Source organism: Macaca fascicularis, chromosome 17, assembly GCF_037993035.2.
Source record: "Macaca fascicularis isolate 582-1 chromosome 17, T2T-MFA8v1.1".
Classification (NCBI taxonomy): Eukaryota; Metazoa; Chordata; class Mammalia; order Primates; family Cercopithecidae; genus Macaca; species Macaca fascicularis.
The window spans coordinates 1,318,005-1,341,034 of record NC_088391.1 but is presented as its reverse complement, the minus strand read 5'-3'; the positions used below and the strand labels follow the sequence as shown (position 1 = coordinate 1,341,034).

The following is a 23,030-nucleotide window of genomic DNA, read 5'->3' as shown; positions in this document are numbered from 1 at the left end:
AGATCGAGACCATCCTGGCTAACATGGTGTAACCCCATCTCTACTAAAAATATGAAAAAAATTAGCCAGGCGTGGTGGCGGGTGCCTGTAGTCCCAGCTACTAGGGAGACTGAGGAAGGAGAATGGCATGAACCCGGGAGGCGGAGCTTGCAGTGAGCTGAAATTGCGCCCCTGCACTCCAGCCTGGGTGACAGAACGAGACTCCAACTCAAAAAAAAAAAAAATTGTAGGAAGCATTGCCAGATCTGAGATGTTGTTTAGCTCCCTTTGGTTATGTTCATATAGAAGTGTTGTTAATGTGTTCCAAGATTATATTAGATTCTTAAAATTCTGTTATGTCTTAATAGGTTGTCAGTAATAATTATGATTTTCACATTAAATTGTTGTATCCCAAAGAAATAACAAAATTTCCTTGTCACCAGTGTCTTTAACTGTGGCTGTCCTAAGACTTTTGTCATCCACAATTGTTGTTTTGTGTTGATTCTTCACAAAAAGTGACTTAAAATCAGCTACTGTCCAGGGCTTGTTTCTTTGGAGGGAGCTCATGAAAAGGACTCTTGAATGCAAGTTTCTGATAACTTTGGAGATTGTGCCATTGGATTTGAGAGAAAACTTCCAGTGCACTAATGGAAAGACTGATGTGTTCACAAAGACGGCTAACTCACCATGAAGCAGAGCAGGAGTTGACTGCATGGACTGAACTAATGGAGGACTGAAATAACTTTTATGGCCTTTTTGTTGAAATATTGCTGATTCTTTTTGTTTTTCAGAGTCTGAAGAATTTTTTTCTTTTGAATCATGTATAGCCTTTAAGTATTTTTTAAGTATATCGAGTATACTTTTGTAAATAGAATTTGAGGCATATTTCTCTAATTTATAAACTATTTGTGAATATTCTTAATTAATGGCAATGTGTTTGTTTGCATACAGTTAATAATAACATGTTTTCTTTGCTAATGGGACACAGTTGAAGGAACTGGTTGTTTTCCCAGGGCTTTGACTAAAATGGCCTTGTGAGAGGTTCTAGCAAAGCCAATTTAGGAGAGCCTATGAGAACAGTGATTCTTGTTGCATTTTGTGTGGATAATCAGGCCAAGTATATGGGACTGAAGCTTATTTTGCAGGTAGATTGGTCCTGCTGTGATTTGTCTTTATGGAAGTGGTGGACTGGAGAGCAAGATTGTGTTTCATATGAAAAACTTTAATATTAGATTAACCTTTGATTCCTGGATGGCCATGAGGTCACCCATGGTATGGAGTTGCCCACAATGCCTCTCCTCAGCAGGAAGCAGCCAGAAAGATGGATGACCAGATGCCCCATGGTTGAGGAATCTATAAACAGAAAGGGGGACTGAAACCCACTCAATTTTTTCAGTAAAGACAGAAATTGATCCTTTTTGCCTTAAAGCTTGAAACTTATATTTGTTTTATCTGAATTCCTTCCTCAGGAAATGACCTTCAGGCCTCTCAAAAAAAAAAAAAAGGAGTATTGAAGAACTGAAACTTACCAGGTCATCACATCCAGGCAATGAGAGTCCAGGCCCCTCATTCACCATGATTGCTTCCTTGCCCCTCCCTAGTTCCTGTTTTCCTACACATTGCTACATTTCTTTCCTGCTATATAAACCCCTGATTTTAGGTGGTCAGGGAGATGGATTTGAGACTGAACTCCCATCTCCTCCGCTGCAGCACCAGATGAAAGCCTTCTTCCTCAGCAGTACTCATCATCTGTCATTGGCTTTCACTGCAGTGAGCAGCAGGATCTAGACCCAACTCTAGGTGTTTTGGTAACAAAACCACATTATGAGGAAGGTATTATTATGTCTTCACATCTCAGATGAGGAAACAGATTTGGTGACTTACCCAGCTATGAAGGTTGAGCCAGATCTGACTGCAAAGCTCAGTCTGGGCCGCTAAGCCACACCAGGCACCTCTGCACTGCTCACTTATTTTCACACTGTGCTGCTTGCTTTCTGTCTACAGTACGACTCCATGTATAATGCAGCCTCCTGAGGTTTTAATAAAGGGCATGGCTAACATTTCTTTCAGAAATCTCAGTGCCAGCCTGTCGTGAACTCCCAAGGGGATTTCTGGCAGGGTCTTCGGCTCCCACCTATTCCTGAAGGTCTGAAGACCTGAGGAATTTAAAGATAGGGAAGAAGGGGGCAGACATGGAAGATCAAGCAAGATTAGCTTAAGGAGGTGAGTCTACCTCATCTCCAGCCAACAGAAATCCTAGAACACTGGAGGCAGAGAGCAGAAAGCAGTGAGGAAATAAAAACGCCAGGGATTGCATCCTCATGGGATGGCTGTGTTGTGCTGTCTGCTTTGACACTGACATTGCTGTTGTTTCCAGGCCCTGATTTTGCACACACATAAGGCTGAGCCAGACTCCACCCCTGAGCCCAGCCCCAGGGATCACTCTAACTCCATATGGGCAGGTTAAGTTGAGGTTGCACAAAAACCTTCAATTAAGTTACTGCAATGCAAAAGAGTCAGAAGACAGCCCAACCACAGAGTCCATGTGGCATGGTGATAGTGTGTGGACACTAACAATCACGGTAGGTGTTTCTGAAGTTGGGGAGAGGGCAGAACACCCAACTTTTCATTAAGGAGAGTAGCTCCAGACTTCTGTTTGACAGCACAATGTTTTAAAAATCTGGCATGCCTATCTCCAAAGACTATCTCCAGTTTGCCCAGGTCTCCACCCTACCCCATTATTCACACCCACTAGCCACCCAGCCCCCTTAGACCTCCGGATCTGCAAACCTTGTAGTGAGGCATGTGAACTTAAATGCACTGTAGAAAGAAAACTGCCTCTGTCTGTTGCACAGGAGGGCTGTGGGTCGGCCTGCCTGGATCCACGCCATCATGGCCATCAGGGTCTCTGCCCTCCCGCTTTCCCCTCCTCACTCAGAAGGTCTCCTCCCTCCAGCCGGGCGTGGTGGCTCCCGCCTGTTATCCCAGCACTTTGGGAGGCCGAGGCGGGCGGATCACGAGGTCAGGAGATTGAGACCATCCTGGCTAACACGGTGAAACCGTCTCTACTAAAAATACAAAAAATTACCTGGGCGAGGTGGCGGCGCCTGTGGTCCCAGCTCCTCGTGAGGCTGAGGCAGGAGAATGGCGGGAACCCGGGGGGCGGAGCTTGCCCTGCGCCAAGATGGCGCCGCTCACTCCAGCCTGGGCCACAGAGCGAGACTCCGCCTCAAAAAAAAAAACGAAGGTCTCCTCCCTCCAGGCCAGTGGAAACACTGGGATCTGGGTAGAGGGAGACAGACGGGGGAGGGAAGGGCCTGCTTAAGTGTCGCCACAGTTTACACTGGAGTATCAGGCCCAGCTGAAAAATGGGGAACTTTGCTTTCTTGTTCATCCTTGTTGCAAACCTCACAGAGAGACAATAGCTAGTCAAGGCGGGAGTCACACAATTCTTGAGTCCATCCTTGGCAGGACCGACACCTTCACAGCCCGGCCGTGACTGCTAAGGCGCATCGGTCTGGATGCACAGCACGCAGGGCCAGCCGGAAGCGCTAAGCCTCGGATGCGCAGCACGATCACTCGGAATCCGGCCGCCCAGAGTCCCAGTATTAATACTGGCCGGGCGCGGCTGCTCACGCCTGTAATCCCAGCACTTTGGGAGGCCAAGGAGGACGGATCACAAGGTCAGCAGATCGAGACCATCCTGGCTAACATGGTGAAACTCTGTCTCCACTAAAAAATACAAAAAATTAGCTGGGAAGTGGTGGCATGCGCCTGTAGTCACAGCTGCTCGGGAGGCTGAGGCAGGAGAATGGCGGGAACCCGGGAGGCGGAGCTTGCAGTGAGCCGAGATCGTGCCGCTGCACTCCAGCCTGGGTGACAGAGCGAGACTCCGTCTCAAAAAAATAAAGTATTAATATTTTGACTTCTCCTCAATACTTTGGATATATAATTAGCATCTATATGACTTTTACAAATCAGGTAAAACAAAGCTATTTTTGTTTGGGAAGAAAAATAAAGCAAATGAAGTAATTATTTGATCTTTCCTAATGACAGCTAAGTGACAGCAGGATCTGTGAACTGACAGGGAAGTCAGGTTGAACAACCCGGCTGAACCCGCAGCCACTGCCATGAACTTTTGGCAACAGACATGGGCTTTAATAATTTTGGCTGGCTCAGCTGGGTTCATCCACGCGGCTGCAATGAGCAGTGGGTTGTCTGGGGGCTGCTGGTCTCAGATGGCTTCCCTCATCTGTCTAGCAGTCGGTGCTGTGCTGGATGGTACTGGCTGATAGCTGGGCCACACACCTCCAGCTGACTAGGCTGAGCTGACCAGATGAGAAGGGAGGAAGGGTCCCCAGCAGGAAGCGAAGGAATCAATGCACGTGCACTTTCCAGGCCTTTTGCTGTGCATGCCACACTTGCTAATAACACACTGGCTGATGCAAGTCCGTGGCTAAGCCCAGAGTCGGGGTGAGAGTAGCAAAGTCACAATGCACAGGGGAGTGTAGACAGAGATGGGAACAATTTGTGACCACACTCAGTTATTCTGGCCAACAGTATGTGGGAAAACTAAAAGTGAGTTTCAAATCAGGAGAACAGACCAATCTAGCAGAATCCAGATCAAAACAGAGTTCAGGATTAGGCCAGGGCAGAGACCTGGGTAGCAAGTTAAAAACAGGTCAGAGACCCACAGTTACTGGAAATGCCTGTGTCCAAGAACAAGAAGATCAGTCACTTAGGAGACAGAGTACAGGGCAGCGACCTAGTTTCAGAGATCACTGCTGGTGGTTTATTAACTCCTAGTCCATTCGGAAAGATGATTCACTTTCAGGTGGATCTGAGTGCCAGAATGACCATGACAGATGGTGGAGAAACCAAGATCGAAGGGCACAGGCCCCTAAAGATGGCGATTTCAGATAGGGACTCAGGCCAGACAAGGCAGTGTGTATGGCCCCTGGAGCTGGGGTGGTCACCAAGATGTCAACACGGCCCATGTCAGGGCAGCCTGGTCCCTTGAGGACTAGGATGGCCCACCTGCTACATGGAAATGAATCGAGCTCCAAATCGTAAACCAAAACACTCCTGATCTGTAGGTCCGTGTTTCAACTTTGTTTACTTGATTTCCTTTTCTTTTCTTTTCTTTCTTTCTTTTCTTTTTTTTAAGACAGAGTCTCCCTCTGTCGCCCAGGCTGGAGTGCAGTGGTGCAATCTTGGCTCACTGCAACCTCCGCCTCCTGGGTTCAAGCGATTCTCCTGCCTCAGCCTCCTGAGTAGCTAGGATTACAGGTGCACGCTACCACGCCCAGCTGATTTTTTTGTATCTTTAGTAGAGATGGGGTTTTACCATGTTGGCCAGGCTGGTCTCGAACTCCTGACCTCAGGTGATACACCTGCCTCGGCCTCCCAAAGTGCTGGGATTACAGGCATGAGCCACTGTGCCTGGACCAATTTGCTTTTCTCCTTAAAACACAACTTTATCCTCTAAACTTCTTACTTGAGACCTAATGCATGCCAAGCACCGGGCATACAATGGTGAACAAAGACAAAGCAGTAAAGCGTCTGCCAACAAGGTTCTCCAAGGTCAAGCTACCTTTCTATTATTAAATGTAAACATGCTAAGTTTTAAGTTTCTTATTGGGCCACCTGTCAGAAAAAGATTAGTCTTAGATGACAGCTTTTTTGTTTTTCAATTTCACTAAGATCCCTTGGCATGGTATGAGTTGTGATAATTTCTTTAATCTTCTAATGTTTTAATATTTTTTAAATCAACTTCCCCCAGTTTAAGTTCATTTTTACAGGTTCAAAATCCATATGTACCATTTCTACTATTTAATACCATTAGTGTTTAATAGGTCTAACACACACAGAATATTCATGCAGATGTAGTGAAATTTCAACCACATGACATTTTCTAATATGAAATGTTAAAAAAGAATCAGAATATGGCCAGGCATGGTGGCTCATGCCTGTAATCCCAGCACTTTGGGAGGCCAAGGCAGGTGGATCACCTGAGGTCATGAGTTCAAGACCAGCCTGGCCAACATGGCAAAACCCCATCTCTAATAAAAAACACAAAAATCAGTCAGACATGGTGGCACATGTCTGTAGTCCCAGCTACTCGGGAGGCTGAAGGAGGAGAATCGCTTGAACCCGGGAGGCAGAGGTTGGAGTAAACCAAGATCATGCCACTGCACTCCAGCCTGGGTGACAGAGGAGACTCCAACTCACCAAAAAAAAAATAAAAAAGAAAAGAATCAGAATATGGGAAGTGGGCCAAACTGCAAGGTGGAACAGATAGCGAGAAAAAAATATGTGAGGAATATGATTGGAAACATTGCCTCTGGAGACTCTAGAAAAGGTTCCTGTGACTCAGATAAAACGATTACTGAGTTAATAGGTTCAGGCTCTGGGGACAGGAAACGTGCGTGTTGCTTATTTCTGCATCCATAATGGCTAGTAGAGAGACCACACGACACTGAATAGTGAGGGACACTGGGGGTGTGATGTATGGTCTGTCCTGAGGGAGCCCACGGCCTACAGTGGTAGACAAAGACCACAAAACAGGGTGTCAGGGAAGATGTCTGTGGACACAAGCTATTTGGACCCAACAGTCGATGCAACCCAATCGACAAGATACATCATTTATACTTCTTGACAAAAGGATTAAGTTGGTTTTCCTTACATTCCTTTTGCCTGATAATGTGGCCAGGGACATTTTAACCTTGGGGTTTCTGAACATCTAAGCACCACAGGTCACACACGGTGTTGCTGTCGACAAGAGTTCACAATCATTAACCTCCTGGTCCCAGAACTCATTGCACTGACCAAAATACTTGCAAAAACAAAGTTTGGTCTCAGTCCTTTCACCTTGGACTCTGTGCAGGAATGGTACATTTGAAGATCTTGTGATTTAAGAAAGAGAAAAAGGTAGCTTTATTTAAAAGTCACTCAAGACCCCCGTCTCTACTAAAAAATACAAAAAACTAGCTGGGTGATGTGGCCGGCGCCTGTAGTCCCAGCTACTCGGGAGGCTGAAGCAGGAGAATGGCGTAAAACCTGGGAGGCGGAGCTTGCAGTGAGCTGAGATCTAGCCACTGCACTCCAGCCTGGGCGACAGAGCCAGACTCTGTCTCAAAAAAAAAAGAAAAAAAAAAAGTCACTCAAGACTAAGAATCCAGTACTTCCTAGGGGTGCAATGTGACATGACATAACTGGATTTTCCTGAAGTTATTTGCCAGTTATTTGAGAAGGAAGAAGTAGTTGGTCACAAGATATCCTAAGCTTCCCATTTCCTGCCAAAGAAGTACAACCAGTTCTGCATATTTAACTCAGCTTAAATGTGTGTGTTATAAAAATAAAGTACCTGCTACTGAGGAAAGAGTTGTATGTACTCCTTTAAAATCCCAGGCACATAAGAATTCAGTACATTTGCTTCTTCTAGAACACGACTGCTAATAGTTGTAAGTTATTTAGCTTTTTCTGGTTCAAAAATCTTACGGACTAGTATCTAAAAGTTAAATCTAATCAGGCACCAATGATATTAAGAAATACAGCTCTTAATTAAGCAGAGTAGGATAACAGGAAAGCCTTTAACCAGGTTTAAAAAAAAATCCTTCCCCACAACCCTCCATCACTCAGCATCATCAGTCCTGATGCTTGAAAGGACTTTAAAAATCTTTAACGATGCATCTAAAAATAAGGCCTAAGACACAAATATCCCAAGAAATAGAACAAAGATGAATTTAATTAAGTCGATGTAATTTACTTAGGAAGACCACCAATGCATCTTATTTTTAGATGCATCTAAAAATAAGGCCTAAAACACAAATACCCAAGAAATAGAACAAAGGACTTTCAATTAGGAACCGTGGGATTTTGTCTTCATTCCAAGTGGGTTAGAATTGGCTTTACAGGATCAACGATGAAATGGTAACAGAATTGAAAAGTCTATGGCAGGAGTGGGCAAACCACAGCCCACAGGCCAAACCTGGCCCATCTCCTATCTTTACATGGCCTGGGAGATAAGGATGTGGTACGGTGTGGCTGTGTCCCCACCCAAATCTCATCTTGAATTGTAGCTCCCATAATTCCCATGTGTTGCGGGAGGGTCCCGGTGGGAGACGACTGAATCACAGGGGCAGGTCTTTCCCATGCTATTCTCATAATAGTAAGTCTCACGAGATCTGATGGTTCTATAAAGGGGCGTTTCCCTGCACAAGTTCTCTTTTCTGCCACTGTGTGAGACGTGCCATTCACCTTCCACCATGATTGTGAGGCCCCCCCAGCCACGTGGAACTATGAATCCATTAAACCTCTTTCTTTTGTAAATTGTTCAGTCTCAGGTATGTCTTTATTAGCAGCGTGAAAACAGACTAATACAGGATGGTTTTTACATTTTTAAACAATTGGAAAAATTTTAAAATAATATTTTGTGACTCTGGAAAATTATATGAACAAAGTTCAGTGTTAATCCATAAAATAAAGTTTTATTGGAATATACCCACCTCCACTTGTTTACTGATTGTCTATGGCTGCCTTTACTTTACAATGAAAGGTTGAAACAGAGACCACATGACCCGCAAAGCCTACAATATTTATTATCTGGTCTTTACAGAAACAGTTTGTCAACTCCTTGTCTGGAGTCCACTTGGGACTGGCTTAAAACATGACCTAATCGGAGATTCAGGGGTCTCCTCTTCCCATGGAGGTCCTCTCCTCCTCCAGCACTGGGCCAGCTATGGAGCTAATGTCTCTCAGCTCCAAACCCACCTGGTACATATACTGTCACCAGAAAACTGATTAAAAGTCCACGCTGGCACAGTGGCTCACGCCTGTAATCCCAGCACTTTGGGAGGCCAAGGCGGGCAGATCACGAGGTCAGGAAATCGAAACCATCCTGGCTAACATGGTAAAACCCGGTCTCTACTAAAAATACAAAACATTAGCTGGGCGTGGTGGCGGGCACCTGTAGTCCCAGCTACTCGGGAGGCTGAGGCAGGAGAATGGTATAAACCCGGGAGGTGGAGCTTGCAGTGAGCCAAGATTGCGCCACTCACTCCAGCCTGGGCAACACAGCGAGACTCTGTCTCAAAAAAAAAAAAAAAGAAAGAAAAAAAACAAGTCCATGCCTGGCCAGGCACAGTGGTTCACAACTGTAATCCCAGCACTTTGGGAGGCTGAGGTGGGCTGATCACTTCGAGACCAGCCTGGTCAATTTGGTGAAATCCCATCACTACAAAAACATACAAAAATTAGCTGGGTGTGGTAGTACACGCCGGTAATCCCAGCTACTTAGGAGCCTGAGGTGGGAGGATCGACTGAACCCAGGAAATGGAAGCTGCAGTGAGCCAAGATCACACCACCCCACTCCAGCCTGGGCGACGGAGCCAGACACTGCCTCAAAACAAATAAAAAATAAAATAAAAGTCCAGGCCTCCTGAAAAGCCAGGATAGCCCCCCAGGACAGAAGTAGAAGCATTTTTTAGCAGCCACCATTCCAAAGTGGAGCTTGCTATGCTCTTTCATACATAAATGTGGGAATAAAAGATGAATTTAATTAAGTAGATGTAATTTACTCAGGAAGACCACAAATTCCTTAACGTTCTTTACAATTATAAAATTAATGGCTTTTTTATTATCAATAAATTACTTTCTATTGCTCCCTAAATCACCTCCATAAAACCAAATATTAAGCTGTTTGTGTTTGCCTTTTAAAAACATTTTGGGCCAGGCTCAGTGGCTCACACCTGTAATCCCAGCACTTTGGGAGGCCGAGGTGAGCGGATCACCCGAGGTTGGGAGTTCAAGACCACCCTGACTAACATGGTGGAACCCCGCCTCTACTAAAAACAAGAAAATTAACCAGGCATGGTGGCTGGCGCCAGTAATCTCAGCTACTTGGGAGGCCGAGGCAGGAGAGCTGCTTGAACCCAGGAGGCAGAGGTTGCAGCGAGCTGAGATCGCGCCATTGCACTCCAGCCTGGGCAACAAGAGCAAAACTCCATCTCAGAAAACAACAACAAAAAAAATTGATTCAATCTGAGAACATCCTTTTGCCTCACAGTTTTTGTTTTTTTAGAATTAGTGCTCTGTCAAGGGGTTTTTTTTTTCTCCTGACTACATGAGTTTGAGTTATTTTTACTGAGGCTTAAAATTTATTTAAAGATGACCTGAAGACTTCTACTTCCAGCACTATGAGGGACCAGAATCCCTGAAGGGCCTCTCTTTTCAAAATCCCAGGATCCTTCCTAAAACTCGATTTTATGCAGAGAGTTGCAGCAAATGCAGAAAAAAAAATTTCTAAGGTTTCCCCTTTAACCAAAAATGTTTTTAAATTAAAAAGTACTCAAAGAAGATACGCAGATGGCAAATAAACATATAAAAAGACGCTGCACATCACATGTCATCAGAGAAATGCAAGTCAAAACAAGGAGATACCATTAGGCCGGGCGCGGTGGCTCACACCTGTAATCCCAGCACTTTGGGAGGCCGAGGTGGGTGGATCACCTGGGGTCAGGAGTTAGAGACCAGCCTGGCCAATGTGATGAAACCCCATCTCTACTAAAAATAAAAAAAAAAATTAGCTGGGCATGGTGGCGGTCACCTGTAATCCCAGCTACTCCGGAGGCTGAGGCAGGAGAATCGTTTGAACCTGGGGGGCGGAGGTTGCAGTGAGTCGAGATCGTGCCATTGCACTCCAGCCTGGGCTACAGAGGGAGACTGTCTCAAAAAACAAAACAAAACAAAACAAAGAAAAAAACAAGGAGATACCATTATATGCCTATTAGAATGGCTAAAACCCAGAACACTGACACTACCACATGCTGGTAAGGATATAGAGCAATGGGATCTGTCCTTCATGGTTGGTGGGAACACAAAATAGGACAGCCACTTTGGAAGACAGTTTTGCAATTTCTTATAAAGCTAACCATCCTCTTAGAACCCCCCAATCTACCAATGGTGCTCTTTGGTACTCCCACAGAGGAGTTGGAAACTTATGTCCACACAAAAACCTGCACATGGAATATACAGCAACTTTATTCATAATTGCCAAAACCTGGAAGCACCCAAGATGTTCTTCAGTGGGCGAATGGATAAACAAATTGTGGTACGTCCAGGCAATGCAATATCATTCAAGCTCAAGCCATGAAAAGACATGGAGGAAACTTAAATGCATGTTACTAAGTGAAAGAAGCCAATCTGCAAAGCCTACATACTGTATGATTTCAATTATATAACATTCTGGAAAAGGTAAAACTGTGAGACAGTAAAAGGATCAGTGGTTGCCAGAGGTTAGTGGGGAAGGGAGGGATGTAAAGGAAGAATTTGAGAGCAGTGGAATTATTCTGTATAATACTACAAGGGTAGATACATGTCAGTATACATTTCTCCAAATCCATAGAGGGTAAACACCAAGTGAATCTTTTTTTTTTTGTTTGTTTTGAGACAGAGTCTCACTCTGTTGCCCAGGCTGGAGTGCAATGGCACGATCTCAGCTCACTGCAATCTCCGTCTCCCAGGCTCAAGTGATTCTCATGCCTTGGCCTCTCGAGTAGGTGGAATGACAGGCGCCTGCCACCATGCCCAGATAATTTTGTTGATTTTAGTACAGATAGAGTTTCACCATGTTGCTCAGGGTGGTCTCTAACTCCTGAGCTCAGGCAAAAGGGTTGATTACGAGAATTTAATACAGTAAGATTACTAGATAAGCTCCGTGGCAAGAAAGACGGTCTACATTATCCACTATGTATCCCTAGTGAACAGAACATGGCTGTTAGGTAGTTGGTACTGAAACACCAAGTCCCCTTCCTTCCAAAACAGTATAGTCTATATGAGTGGTTTTTTGGGGGATCATTTTACTTTTGATTTTTGTCTGGTTGGTTTTGTACTTTATTATTTTATTTATGTTGAGGCAAAGTCTCACTCTGCTGCCCAGTCTGGAGTACAGTGGTGCAATCATAGCTCACTGTAGCCTGGAACTACTGGGCTCAAGCAATCCTTCTGCCTCAGCCTCCTGAGTAGCTAGAACTACTAGCTAGATGGGTGCCAACACAATGGCTATTTTTTTCTTCTTTTCTGTAGAGACAGGGTCTCACTATGTTGCCCACCCTGGTCTTGAACTCCTGGCCTCAAGTGATCCTCCCACCTCAGCCTCCCAAAGTGCTGGGATTACAGGTGTGCGCTACCAGGCCTGGCCAAGGTTTTTGATTTTTAGATTGACATTTCACCCTGGCATTGACTATTTGTAACAATATGGAAGAAGTAACTTAACTTCTCTGTGTTCAGGTTCTTAATCAACACTGGATTAGGGCACATAATTTCTTAATGCCTATAGTTTAACATCATACCCTACATATTAGTCTTTTCAAAATGTAGACAATAAAGTAAGCTTATTTTTATTGCACAAAAATGCAAATGCAAGTTATATATTCATGGATATCCTCCAAATGAGGATAATAACCAGCTAATGCATGTCAGGGATGGTCAGAACCTGGTTCCGGGACGGCACCGCACGGGGACATGCCGTGCAGCGCGGATGCCTCATGCCAGTGCCTGTGCTTCTGGGCCCGCTGCGATGGCGTCTTTCCCCCGTCCTTGACCTCCCTCACTCGCAGCCTTTCTTTGGTTCCTGTGACTACCATCGCTAAAACAGCCCTCTGCATTCTCAGCACTCAGCATTTGGGGAGTTCATCCACTCTCACACCTTTAACTAGTACCACTGTCACAGTTCATCATAACCACATAAGTAGCTCCAGTTTTGTCCTCTCACAAGAGTGCCAAACCTCTAACTAAAATGTTGTCATTGGGTCCTACCATTACTATCAACAGGTCAAAACAAGCTGCTGGACCTCTGTTCCTAAACTGTAATGCCCCTGCAGCTATGGCTGTTACATGCTGGAAGGGAGTTCCTCCTGCCTGGATGGAAGCAGGAAACCCCAGCCCTCCAGCCCTGGGGCAAACAGCCAGAGAAGCTGCAAAGTCACTCATGCTTGATGCAGATCCATTCAGCCAGAAGGGTCCTTTCCTCCCCCACGGGAGCCTTTCCCCAGAGTGAATTCACATTCTCGCCACTGTAGGCCTGACCTTTACCAACTCAGAGGTACTGCAGTAACCGTCAGACAAAAACGTGACGTCACAGGTCCTCACAGCCTTGAGGATATGACGAACGAGACCAACTGAGAGAAACAGACCCACTTCCATTCCTCCTGGAGAGCGCAGCTGGCCCACCTGATGTTCTCCAGGGCATTCCTTATCTGCTGTTGCTCAATGTCATAGAGTTTCACCTGGAAGCCTCCACTGGCAAACAGCATGGCCCAGCTTCGCCCAATGACTCCACTAAAGGGAGATAAAAGAAAGGATTCGAGTTAATTTAATAATTGAATGGCTTTTCATCCCTAACCCAGGATGAGTTTTTTTTTTTTTTTTTAACTACACAGTATCCTATTCTTAAAATATTTAATAAATATCTTAAAAGTACACATTTTAACCAGGCACAGAAAGACAAATATCACATGTTCTCACTCATGTGAAAGCTAAAAATGTTGATCTGATGAAGGTGGAGAATAGAGTGATGGTTAACAGAGGCTGGACGGGGTAGGAGAGGGAGGAAGAGGTTGGTGAAGGTGGAGAATAGAGTGATGGTTAACAGAGGCTGGACGGAGGTAGGAGAGGGAGGAAGAGGTTGGTGAAGGTGGAGAATAGAGTGATGGTTAACAGAGGCTGGACGGGGTAGGAAAGGGAGGAAGAGGTTGGTGAAGGTGGAGAATAGAGTGATGGTTAACAGAGGCTGGACGGAGGTAGGAGAGGGAGGAAGAGGTTGGTGAATGGGTGCAAACATACAGTTAATAGAAAAAGTAAGTTCTAGAGTTCGATAGCACCTAGGGTAACTAAAGGTAACAACAACTGTTGTATATTTCAGAACAGCTAGAAGATTTGAAATGTTCCCAGCACAAAGAAATGATAAATGTTAAAGGTGGTGGGTGTGCTAAATACCCTGACTTGATCATTACACATTCTATGCATGTAACAAAATATCACAGGTACCCCATAAGTATGTAGGAATATTATGTTTGAATTGTTTTAAGTACACATTTTGATAACATTATTTATTTTAAATGTTAACTGTTTCCACCCAGGACCCCCTGAGCCCTCAACTCCGGTGCTGGTATTCATATCCCACATGGAGCCCCACAGCATCTCAGGTGTTTATCACGTCTCACACGCTGAAACAAAATATTACAGTCAGGAGGTAGCAGGGTACCGTGGAGACTCAAGACCTGTTAGTGAACTTCCATTTGGCCATGTCTTAGGCAAGTCACTTAATTAACTTAAAAGAACAGAGCGAGCATCTGCCCTGTCCTCCCCAATAATGACTGCCACTGCCCCTGCCACTGCCACCCACATTTCAGCATGGATTAGGTGCCAGGCACCATTAAACATACCACAGGTCTTACCTATGTTAATCTTTACAACCACCCTACAAGGTAAGCGTGAAAGGAATGAAATGCTGATACATGCCACACGGATGAATGTTGACAACATTATGCTGAGTGGGAGAAGCCAGTCACAAAGGTTCTCGTATTGTATGATTCCATTTATGAAATGTCCGGAAGAGACATATCCATAGAGACAGGAAGTAGATTTGTGGTTGCCCAGGGCTAGGGGAGGAAGGAGTGAAGAGTGATAGCTAGTCCAAGGTTTGGGATGATGAGCATGTTGTAAAATTGATTTTGGTGATGGATGCACAACCTTGTGAATATACTAAAACCACTGAATTGTACACTTTAAATGGGTGAATTACAGCTCAGTATTGCTGTTTTTAAAAATAAATGTTTGTAAACATGCTTTGACAACCAACTCCTGCCATAAAAATGTAAAGCAATAATACTTAAATTTTCATAAGAGTGGATGGAGCCAGTGAATAATAGTAATTAATAATAATAATAATACTTAAATTTAGTTGAGTAGAAGGGTGAGGGGGAAACAAATGTCACATTTGGCATAATGCAGGGAGTTGCCTTAAGGTGTGAATGCAAAGAACAGCTATCTATATTCAGAGTCTTAGGCTTTTAAGAATAAACACTAACTCAGCCCTAAAAAGAAACGACACATGACACAACACAGATGAACCTTGAGGACATTTTGCTAAATGAAATAAGCCAGTCACAAAATGACAAATACCCTATGATTCCACTTACCTGAGGCAACCATAGAGACAGAAAGCTAGAAGGGTGGATGCCAGGGGCTGGGGCTGGGGGAAATGAGCAGCTGTTGTTCAATGGGTACAAAGTTTTAATTCTGCAAGATGAAAAAGTTCTGGAGATTGGTTGCACAACAATGGGAACATACTTAACACTACTCAACTGTACACTAAGAACTGTTAAAATGGCAAATTGGGCCGGGCGCAGTGGCTCACACCCGTAATCCCAGCACTTTTGGAGGCTGAGGCAGGTGGATCACCTGAGGTCAGGAGTTCGAGACCACCCTGGCCAACATGGTGAAACCCCGTCTCTACTAAAAATACAAAAATTAGCCAGGTATGGTGGTGGGCACCTGTAATCCCAGCTACTCAGGAGGCCGAGGCAGGAGAATCGCTTGACCACCGGGAGAGGTTGTGGTGAGCAGAGATGGCACCACTTCACTCCAGCCTGGGTGAAAGAGTGAAACTCCATCTCAAAAAAAAAAAAAAAAAAAAAAAGGCAAATTGTAGGTTATGTGTATTTTACTATGGGTAAATGTGGTTTAAAAGTTTAAAAAACATTTTTTAAAAAAATGAACACTAACTGACGCTGCAAAAGGATGACTCTGAGTTGGGAAGGCTTACCTACCCCACCAGAAGGCAAGTGGGCACTTTCTCACTAGCCTGGAGAAAACATGTATTTGTAACACTTCAATCGCAGTTTCCCTGGCCCCTCTTCAAGCCTCAGCACCTGGCTTTGTTCTCCTAGGGACTGGAGAGCAAAAGACAATCTTGAACAGGCTTGGCTCATGCCTGTAATCCCAGGACTTTGGGAGGCTGAGGCGGGAGGATAATTGGAACTCCGAACTTCAAGAAGAGCCTAGGCAACAGAGGGAAACTGCGTCTCTACAAAAAAATTTTAAATTAGCTGGGTGTAGTGGCACGTGCCTGTGGTCCCAGCTGCTCAGGAGGCTGAGGCAGGAGGATCACTTGAGCCCAGGAGTTCAAGGATGCAGTATGCAGTGAGCTACGATCACGCCACTGTATTCCAGCCTCCGATGGAGCAAGACCCTGTCTAAAAAAGAAGGTAATCTTGCTCTACCCAAAGTCAATTTTCTCAATACAGTCTTTACCCTGGGACAAAACTCTGAAAAAAATTCTACCTCTGGCACCCACCTTATGTGGGCACGTGAGCCTGGGAGTGGATGGAGCGACAGGAGCAGATGACAAATGCAGTACAGGCCGAGTGGGCCTCATTCAAAATGCTCGGGCCCAGTGTTTCAGATTGCAAATTGTTTTCAGATTTTGAAATCTTTGTGGCTGGGTGCCTTGGCTCACACCTGTAATCCCAGCACTTTGGGAGACCAAGGTTGGTGGATCATCTGAGGTCAGGAATTCAAGACCGGCCTGGCCAACACGGTGAAACTCCGTCTCTACTAAAAATACACAAATTAGCCAGAAGTGGTGGCACGCACACCTGTGATGCCAGCTGCTCTGGAGGCTGAGGTAGGAGAATCACTTGAACTTAGGAGGTAGAGGTTGCAGTGAGCTGAGATCACACCACTGCACTCCAGCCTGGGCAACAAGAGCAAAACTCCGTCTCAAAAAAAAAAAAGTAAATTTTGCATAGTGAAGTTTAAAATAAAAAACAATGTTAGTGGCCGGGCACGCTGGCTCATGCCTGTAATCCCAGCACTCTGGGAGGCCGAGGCGGGCGGATCACGAGGTCAGGAGATCGAGAACACCCTGGCTAGCACGGTGAAACCCTGTCTCTACTAAAAACAAAAAATTAGCTGGGCATGGTGGCGGGTGCCTGTAGTCTCAGTTACTCGGGAGGCGGAGGCAGGAGAATGGCGTGAACCCAGGAGGCGGAGCTTGCAGTGAGCCGAGATCGCGCCACTGCACTCCAGGCTGGGTGACAGAGCGAGACTCCGTTTCAAAAAAAAAAAAAAAAAAAAGCAATGCTAGTGAGCTGTATGAATTTGTTTGTTCAACAGGGTAAACTCTGTGCACTAGCACTCACTTTCATATTCCTGGCACGTTGTAGAGGCTAAATAAATGTGAAAAAGCCACGGTTATCAAATGACAAATACGAGATAACGGTCAGCTGGCTCTTGCCATGGGGTTAATCGGAAGGCAATGATGACTCACTGAAGAAATACGTAAAGGGCACCTACTATGTGCAGGCACTGCCCAGTTCCTGACCCCAAGGAGCTCATAGTAGGTAGACAGACAACAAACTAAAGCAAAAGCACTAGGGAGAAAGAAAGCAGGGGAGTAGGGACTGGGAGGCAGAGAAATGTTAAAAGTGCCATCAGGGACTGTCTCACTGGGAAGGTGACATTTTAGCAAAGGAAGTAAGGGGCCAAGCCATGAGTGTATTTCTGCAACAAGTGTTCCTGGCAGAGTCTGTTTGCCCAGCTGGTCCAGATCAGCAAGGCTGGTGCTCTGCTGGAGGGGCGGTAGGGGGAGAGGAAGGAGGGACAATGAGGTCAAAGGGAGGGAGAGAGTGCTGAGCCCATTTCACGGCACCTCAGAAGCAATGGACAGATTTTGGGTTTTAATGAGTGAGACAGTTGGCTAATAGAAGGTTGTAGACAAAATATATCATCTGACTTGTTTTTAAAGGGACATTCTAGTTGCCTTACTAAGAATATACTGCAGATGGGCAAAGATGGAAGTTAGGAGACCAGCTGGGTGTCAGGAGGCTGGTGCCCAATGTGACGGGAGGCAGGACCAGGACGGAGGCAGAGGGGGTGCTGGAAAGTGGTCAGCTGAGAAATGAAGATGCAATATTTTCACAGTACAGCCAAGAAGAATTGCTCGTGAGTTGCATGTGGGTGTGAGAAAAAGAAAAATGGAGGACAGTGCCAAGTTTCTTTTGGACAAGGAAGGATGGAGATGTCACTAACTCTGCTGGGAAAGACTAGCAACAGAGCAGATGTTAGGAGGGAAAATCCGTTCAAAATGGGATGTTTTCAGTGAGAAATGCTAAGGGGTGGGTCTAGCAAATCACTGGCTATAAGTATTCAGGTTCAGAGCCAAGGGCTGGGCTGGGATATTAATTTGGGATTTACTGTATAGATGTAGTATTTAAAAGTGTGTGACTGGGTAAGATCTCTAAGAAAGTGAATGTCGATAAAGAAGTCCAAGGATTCAGCCTTGGGACACTCCAACTTTAATGGGGAATATGGGGACAAAGGGAGCGCTAGTGAGGTGGGTGGGGGGGTGTGGTCAGGGAAGTGAAGGGAGCTGCCATCTGCATCAAACGCTGCTGATGAATACTTGAACTGAGGACTGACCATTGGGCTTCGCAAGATGAACAGGGGTGGGGACCATGACAAGAGCAGATTTGTGGGCTTGATGAAAGACTGCCCAGGGTAGGTTTAAGAGAAAATGAGCCTTTAGCCCTAACTACCAGTTTCAGGAAATGAACGGACAGTGGAACATGATAAATGACACTACAGGGGTTGGGTGCAGTGGCTCACGCCTGTAATCCCAGCACTTTAGGAGGCTGAGGCAGGTGGATGGCTTGCACCCAGGAGTTTAAGACCAGCCTGGGCAACATAGTGAGACCCCGTCTTGGGAAGGGAAGGGAAGGGAAGGGAAGGGGAGGGAAGGGGAGGGAAGGGGAGGGAAGGGGAGGGAAGGGGACGGGAGGGGTGGGGAGGGGAAGGGAGGAGAGGGAAAGGATACATTCAGCAAAACCTAGAATATGGGAAATTTTACAGGGCAAATGACTCAAATTCTTCAATAGATAAACTGCAAGAAAATTTTCACAAAACCAGAGAGGGATGGAGAATCTATAGATTGAAAGAACTAAGAAATCTTATTGACTAAATATAACATGTGGGCCTTATTTAGACCCTAAATCAATCAAACCAAGTATTTAAAAAATTAATCAGGGAACTCTTGAATATGGAAGAGATATTTAAAGATATTACATGAAGATATTAAGGAATTGTGTTAATGTTTTACACATGATGAGGCTATTGTGGTTATATATTTTTAAAACAGTCCATATCTTAGATACTATACATGCTGACATATTTATAGATGAAATGATTCAATGCCTGGCATTTGTTTCAGAACAATCCAGAGAAGGGAGAATAACTGAAACCAGATAAGGCATGTGTTAATAATTGTTGAAGTTGAGGGGGTGGGAGAAGGTACCTTAGGGTTCATTGCACTGTTCTCTCAACTTTAACACAGTTTGAAATGGTTCCATAATACAAAGTTAAGAGAGAGAATATGGATAGGAAGAAAGAAACTGGAGACAATATGGATAACTTTATTAAGTTTTGAGGAGCAATGTGGCAATTACCAGAGGGAAAAATGGGGTCAAGAGAGGGTGCTTTTCTGTTTGCAGGGAACAACTGTATGTTTGCTGGCTGCAGGGTCTGAACCCTGGAGAGGGGAAGCAATCAGGCGGGAGGGAGCGTGGCACTTTGGTCTGGGGCTAATGCACCTGCTTCCATGGCCTGGGTCTTACCCTGAAGCTGCTGTGGCTCAGGGAAAGGCAGCCCCTGTAATCAGGCAGCAAATCCTTGGAACCGCAAGTATCTGACCATCGGCAGGGATTCTGGCATCAAATATCAGGTGATTGGACGGCGCCCCACTTCCCTTTCAGTCTTGAGATTGGCCCCTTCATTGTAGAGGACCCAGAGCAGAACGCGGACCCCTGCAGACCAGCCTGTGTCCTTCCCCGCCCCCGCCCTTCACGCCCACACACGCAGTCACTGCTGATTGGACATGGATTGGACACGTGACCCAAAGCAGCCAATCAACTGGCTTAGGAGCACCCTGTGACATCTGCAGCCTGGGATGCGCAGAGCTGAGGCCACTGGGTTTCCTCTCCTGAAAACTGGACCCAAAATGCAGAAAAAAAAAAAGTCAGTGAGAGGCACCATACTTGAAAGAGTGTAACCTTAGGGTTGGCAGTGATGTGCAAGATAAAGTCAAAGGTAAGGAGAGAAAAGTGAGCAAGTACAAGGAGAGGGAATCTACAGAGCAAAGGAAGCCGCAGAGGCACAGGGACCAGACTGCACAGCCCCAGAGCTGGCAAGTCCCCTGCCTTGGTTTCCCTCAGGTTTCTGTTTCAGGTTTCCCTCAGTATTGTTCCCCAATACTGCCTGACATCAGGCCCAAGAGTAATTAACTTCCTGTCCTGAGAGCTTGTGACATCTGATTGGCCTCCTTTCAAACCTTAAAGCTTCAGAAATCATGAATCTTAATGGGTAATACAAAAGGCGAATGCAGATGAACATGTATTCTGTTATACAGCAGCAAAGCAGCAAGGGAGAAAAGTGATACAATTGCTTCCATTCTATCATTAATGTCATTTAATTTTGAATAAATTCACTTTAGATACATTTGAAAGTAACTTCCAGCTATAGTTATTTATTTACTGGGTTAAAAACTGAAGTAAAACTTTTCCTTCACTCATGATCTAAGTCTACTATGGAAATTTTGCCAGAAAGAGCTATTAAGTAACTCCTGCAAAGGGCACCTTTAGTGCCTAAGCTGACTCAAAAGGCAAGGGGGGCATCCTAGGGTTTGCTGTGTATGTGTGTAAAAATTAGCAGGAAAATACCTAGAACAGCATTTCAAAGAAAATTCATGCCTCAGAAAGTTTCTTATAAAAAATGCACAGGCCGGGTGTAGTGGTTCACACCTGTAATCTTGCACTTTGGGAGGCCAGGGTGGGCAGATCACTTGAGGCTAGGAGTTCGAGACCAGCCTGGTTAACATGGAGAAACCCTGTCTCTATTAAAAATACGAAAATTAGCCAGGCATGGTGGTGTGTGCCTGTAGTCCCAGCTACTTGGGAGGCCGAGGCAGGAGAACTGCTTGAACCCGGAAGGTAGAGGTTGCAGTGAGCTGAAACGGTGCCGTTGCACTTCAGCCTGAGCCTGACAGAGCAAGAATCCGTCTCAAAAAAAAAAACTACAATCACCCCAAACAAAATTTTGGAATTAAAAAAAAAAAAAATGAAGGAGACTCTAGTTTATAGGATGCCCTTCTTTTTTGCTTTTCTAGTTTATGGGATGTTTTTCTTGATATAAAACAACATACTACCGGCCGGGCGCGGTGGCTCAAGCCTGTAATCCCAGCACTTTGGGAGGCCGAGACGGGCGGATCACGAGGTCAGGAGATCGAGACCATCCTGGCGAACACGGTGAAACCCCGTCTCTACTAAAAAAATACAAAAAACTAGCCGGGCGAGGTGGCGGGCGCCTGTAGTCCCAGCTACACAGGAGGCTGAGGCAGGAGAATGGCGGGAACCCGGGAGGCGGAGCTTGCAGTGAGCTGAGATCCGGCCACTGCGCTCCAACCCTGGCGACAGAGCGAGACTCCGTCTCAAAAAAAAAAAAACAACAACATACTACCAAGCCCTTCACAAGGCACATCAGTTAAAAAATAAGCAGTCTCTGTTACCAATGCTCAAATCTCTGTCTACTGGGACCAGGCATGGTGGATACAAATGGCAACAATACGGTTTCTACCCTTAGGGGAAAATCCCAGAAGCAGACCTTTTCCTGGAGGAGACAGTCCCTGAGCTCGATCCTGAAGAAGGGTGCCCCCTAAAAAGCAGGACAGGAGAAAGGGCATGCCCCGCACCAGGAACATTTTGTGTCTAAACAAGCTCAAGGGCTACAAGCTGAATCTTGTAGTGTGCATACAAATACAGAACTCACATTTTAGTGATTGAGAAACACAGTGTTTTATAAAGGTAAGGCTAACAAAATGAAAGCCTTAGAACACTACTCCAATGCAAACTTAACTTCATGGTACCCATTTCTACTCCTTTTTTTCTTTTCTTTCTTTTTTTTTTTTTTTTTGTGACAGAGCCTCACTCTGTCCCCAGGCTGGAGTACAGTGGTGTGATCTTGGTTCACTGCAACCTTCGCCTCCTGAGTTCAAGCGATTCTCCTGCCTCAGCCTCCTGAGTAGCTGGGATTACAGGCATGCGCCACCATGCCTGGCTACTTTTTGTATTTTTAGTAGAGACGGGATCTCGCCATGTTGGCCAGGCTGGTCTCCAACCCCTGACCTCAGGCGACCCGCCCTCCTAGGCCTCCCAAAGTGCTGGGATTACAGGCATGAGCCACCATGCCCCGACTTCTCCCATTTTTAAAAGTTATCACTACCAGATTTTCCTGCAGCCCTAGGCCCAAAGGATTTCTCTCATCCTCTTTCAAGTCCTCACCATTCTGAAGGCACTCGCCCTGGATGTTTATAGGACAGCTAAGTGGCCCTAAGGAAGAGTGAACTTTGGGAAAAGATCAGTGGGAAAGAATTAAGTGGGACTGTATTCCTAGCAGGTACTTTCAAGAGGAAATCTATAAACCAATAAGGAAAGCTAAAAACACAATATGCTCCTGAAATTGAAATATGTATATTTTGATCTGTTGAAACCTAAGAATGAAACTGAACCAGATTTTGGCAAATTAGTTTACATTCCCCAAGCCCTATATGTTAAGTGGGTGCTCCTTGGAATCACCTATGGGGCCAGGAAAGAAATAGAGGGAAGAGAAAGAAGGGTGGTAAGGAGGAAGGGAAGAAACCAGCACTTCCCAGAGGCAGAGCTGGGTGTGTGCTGAGGTGCTGAGAGTAGGGGAAGTCAGGATTTTCACACCAGAAAACAAAGAAATGAGCAGAGGCCCCAGAGAATAATGTGGTCCTTAAAGTCTGGCAGCCTTTCTCAAATTCCTTATCAACATCCCTCAAGGAATCAGAAGTAAACTGTCAACTGCGGCTTCTCCTCAGTAGACTGAGCCACCCACAGCCAGATAACTGCACAATCAACTAAAATTTTACGTCATGTGTATTAGGTGCATACATAACACTACTTCAAGGCATGATGGAG

General features: G+C 45.4%; 1 protein-coding gene across 20 annotated transcripts in view; it reads right to left on the bottom strand.

The window, feature by feature from the left end:
* The window catches only part of CRYL1 (crystallin lambda 1), a 172,930-nt gene that overhangs the window by 119,600 nt on the left and 30,300 nt on the right, over positions 1 to 23,030 (bottom strand). For 16 of the 20 annotated variants that reach the window (XR_012426712.1, XM_065532941.2, XM_074021665.1 and 13 more), the window contains exon 2: positions 13,210 to 13,317. The exons of the other annotated variants lie outside the window; for them this stretch is intronic. Coding sequence is in view for 15 of the 16 variants with exons in the window: in XM_015439026.4 (XP_015294512.3) it covers positions 13,210 to 13,317 (108 nt within the window). In the remaining variant the exon portion in view is untranslated. The remainder of the gene's footprint in view (positions 1 to 13,209; positions 13,318 to 23,030) is intronic. 20 annotated transcript variants of the gene reach the window in all.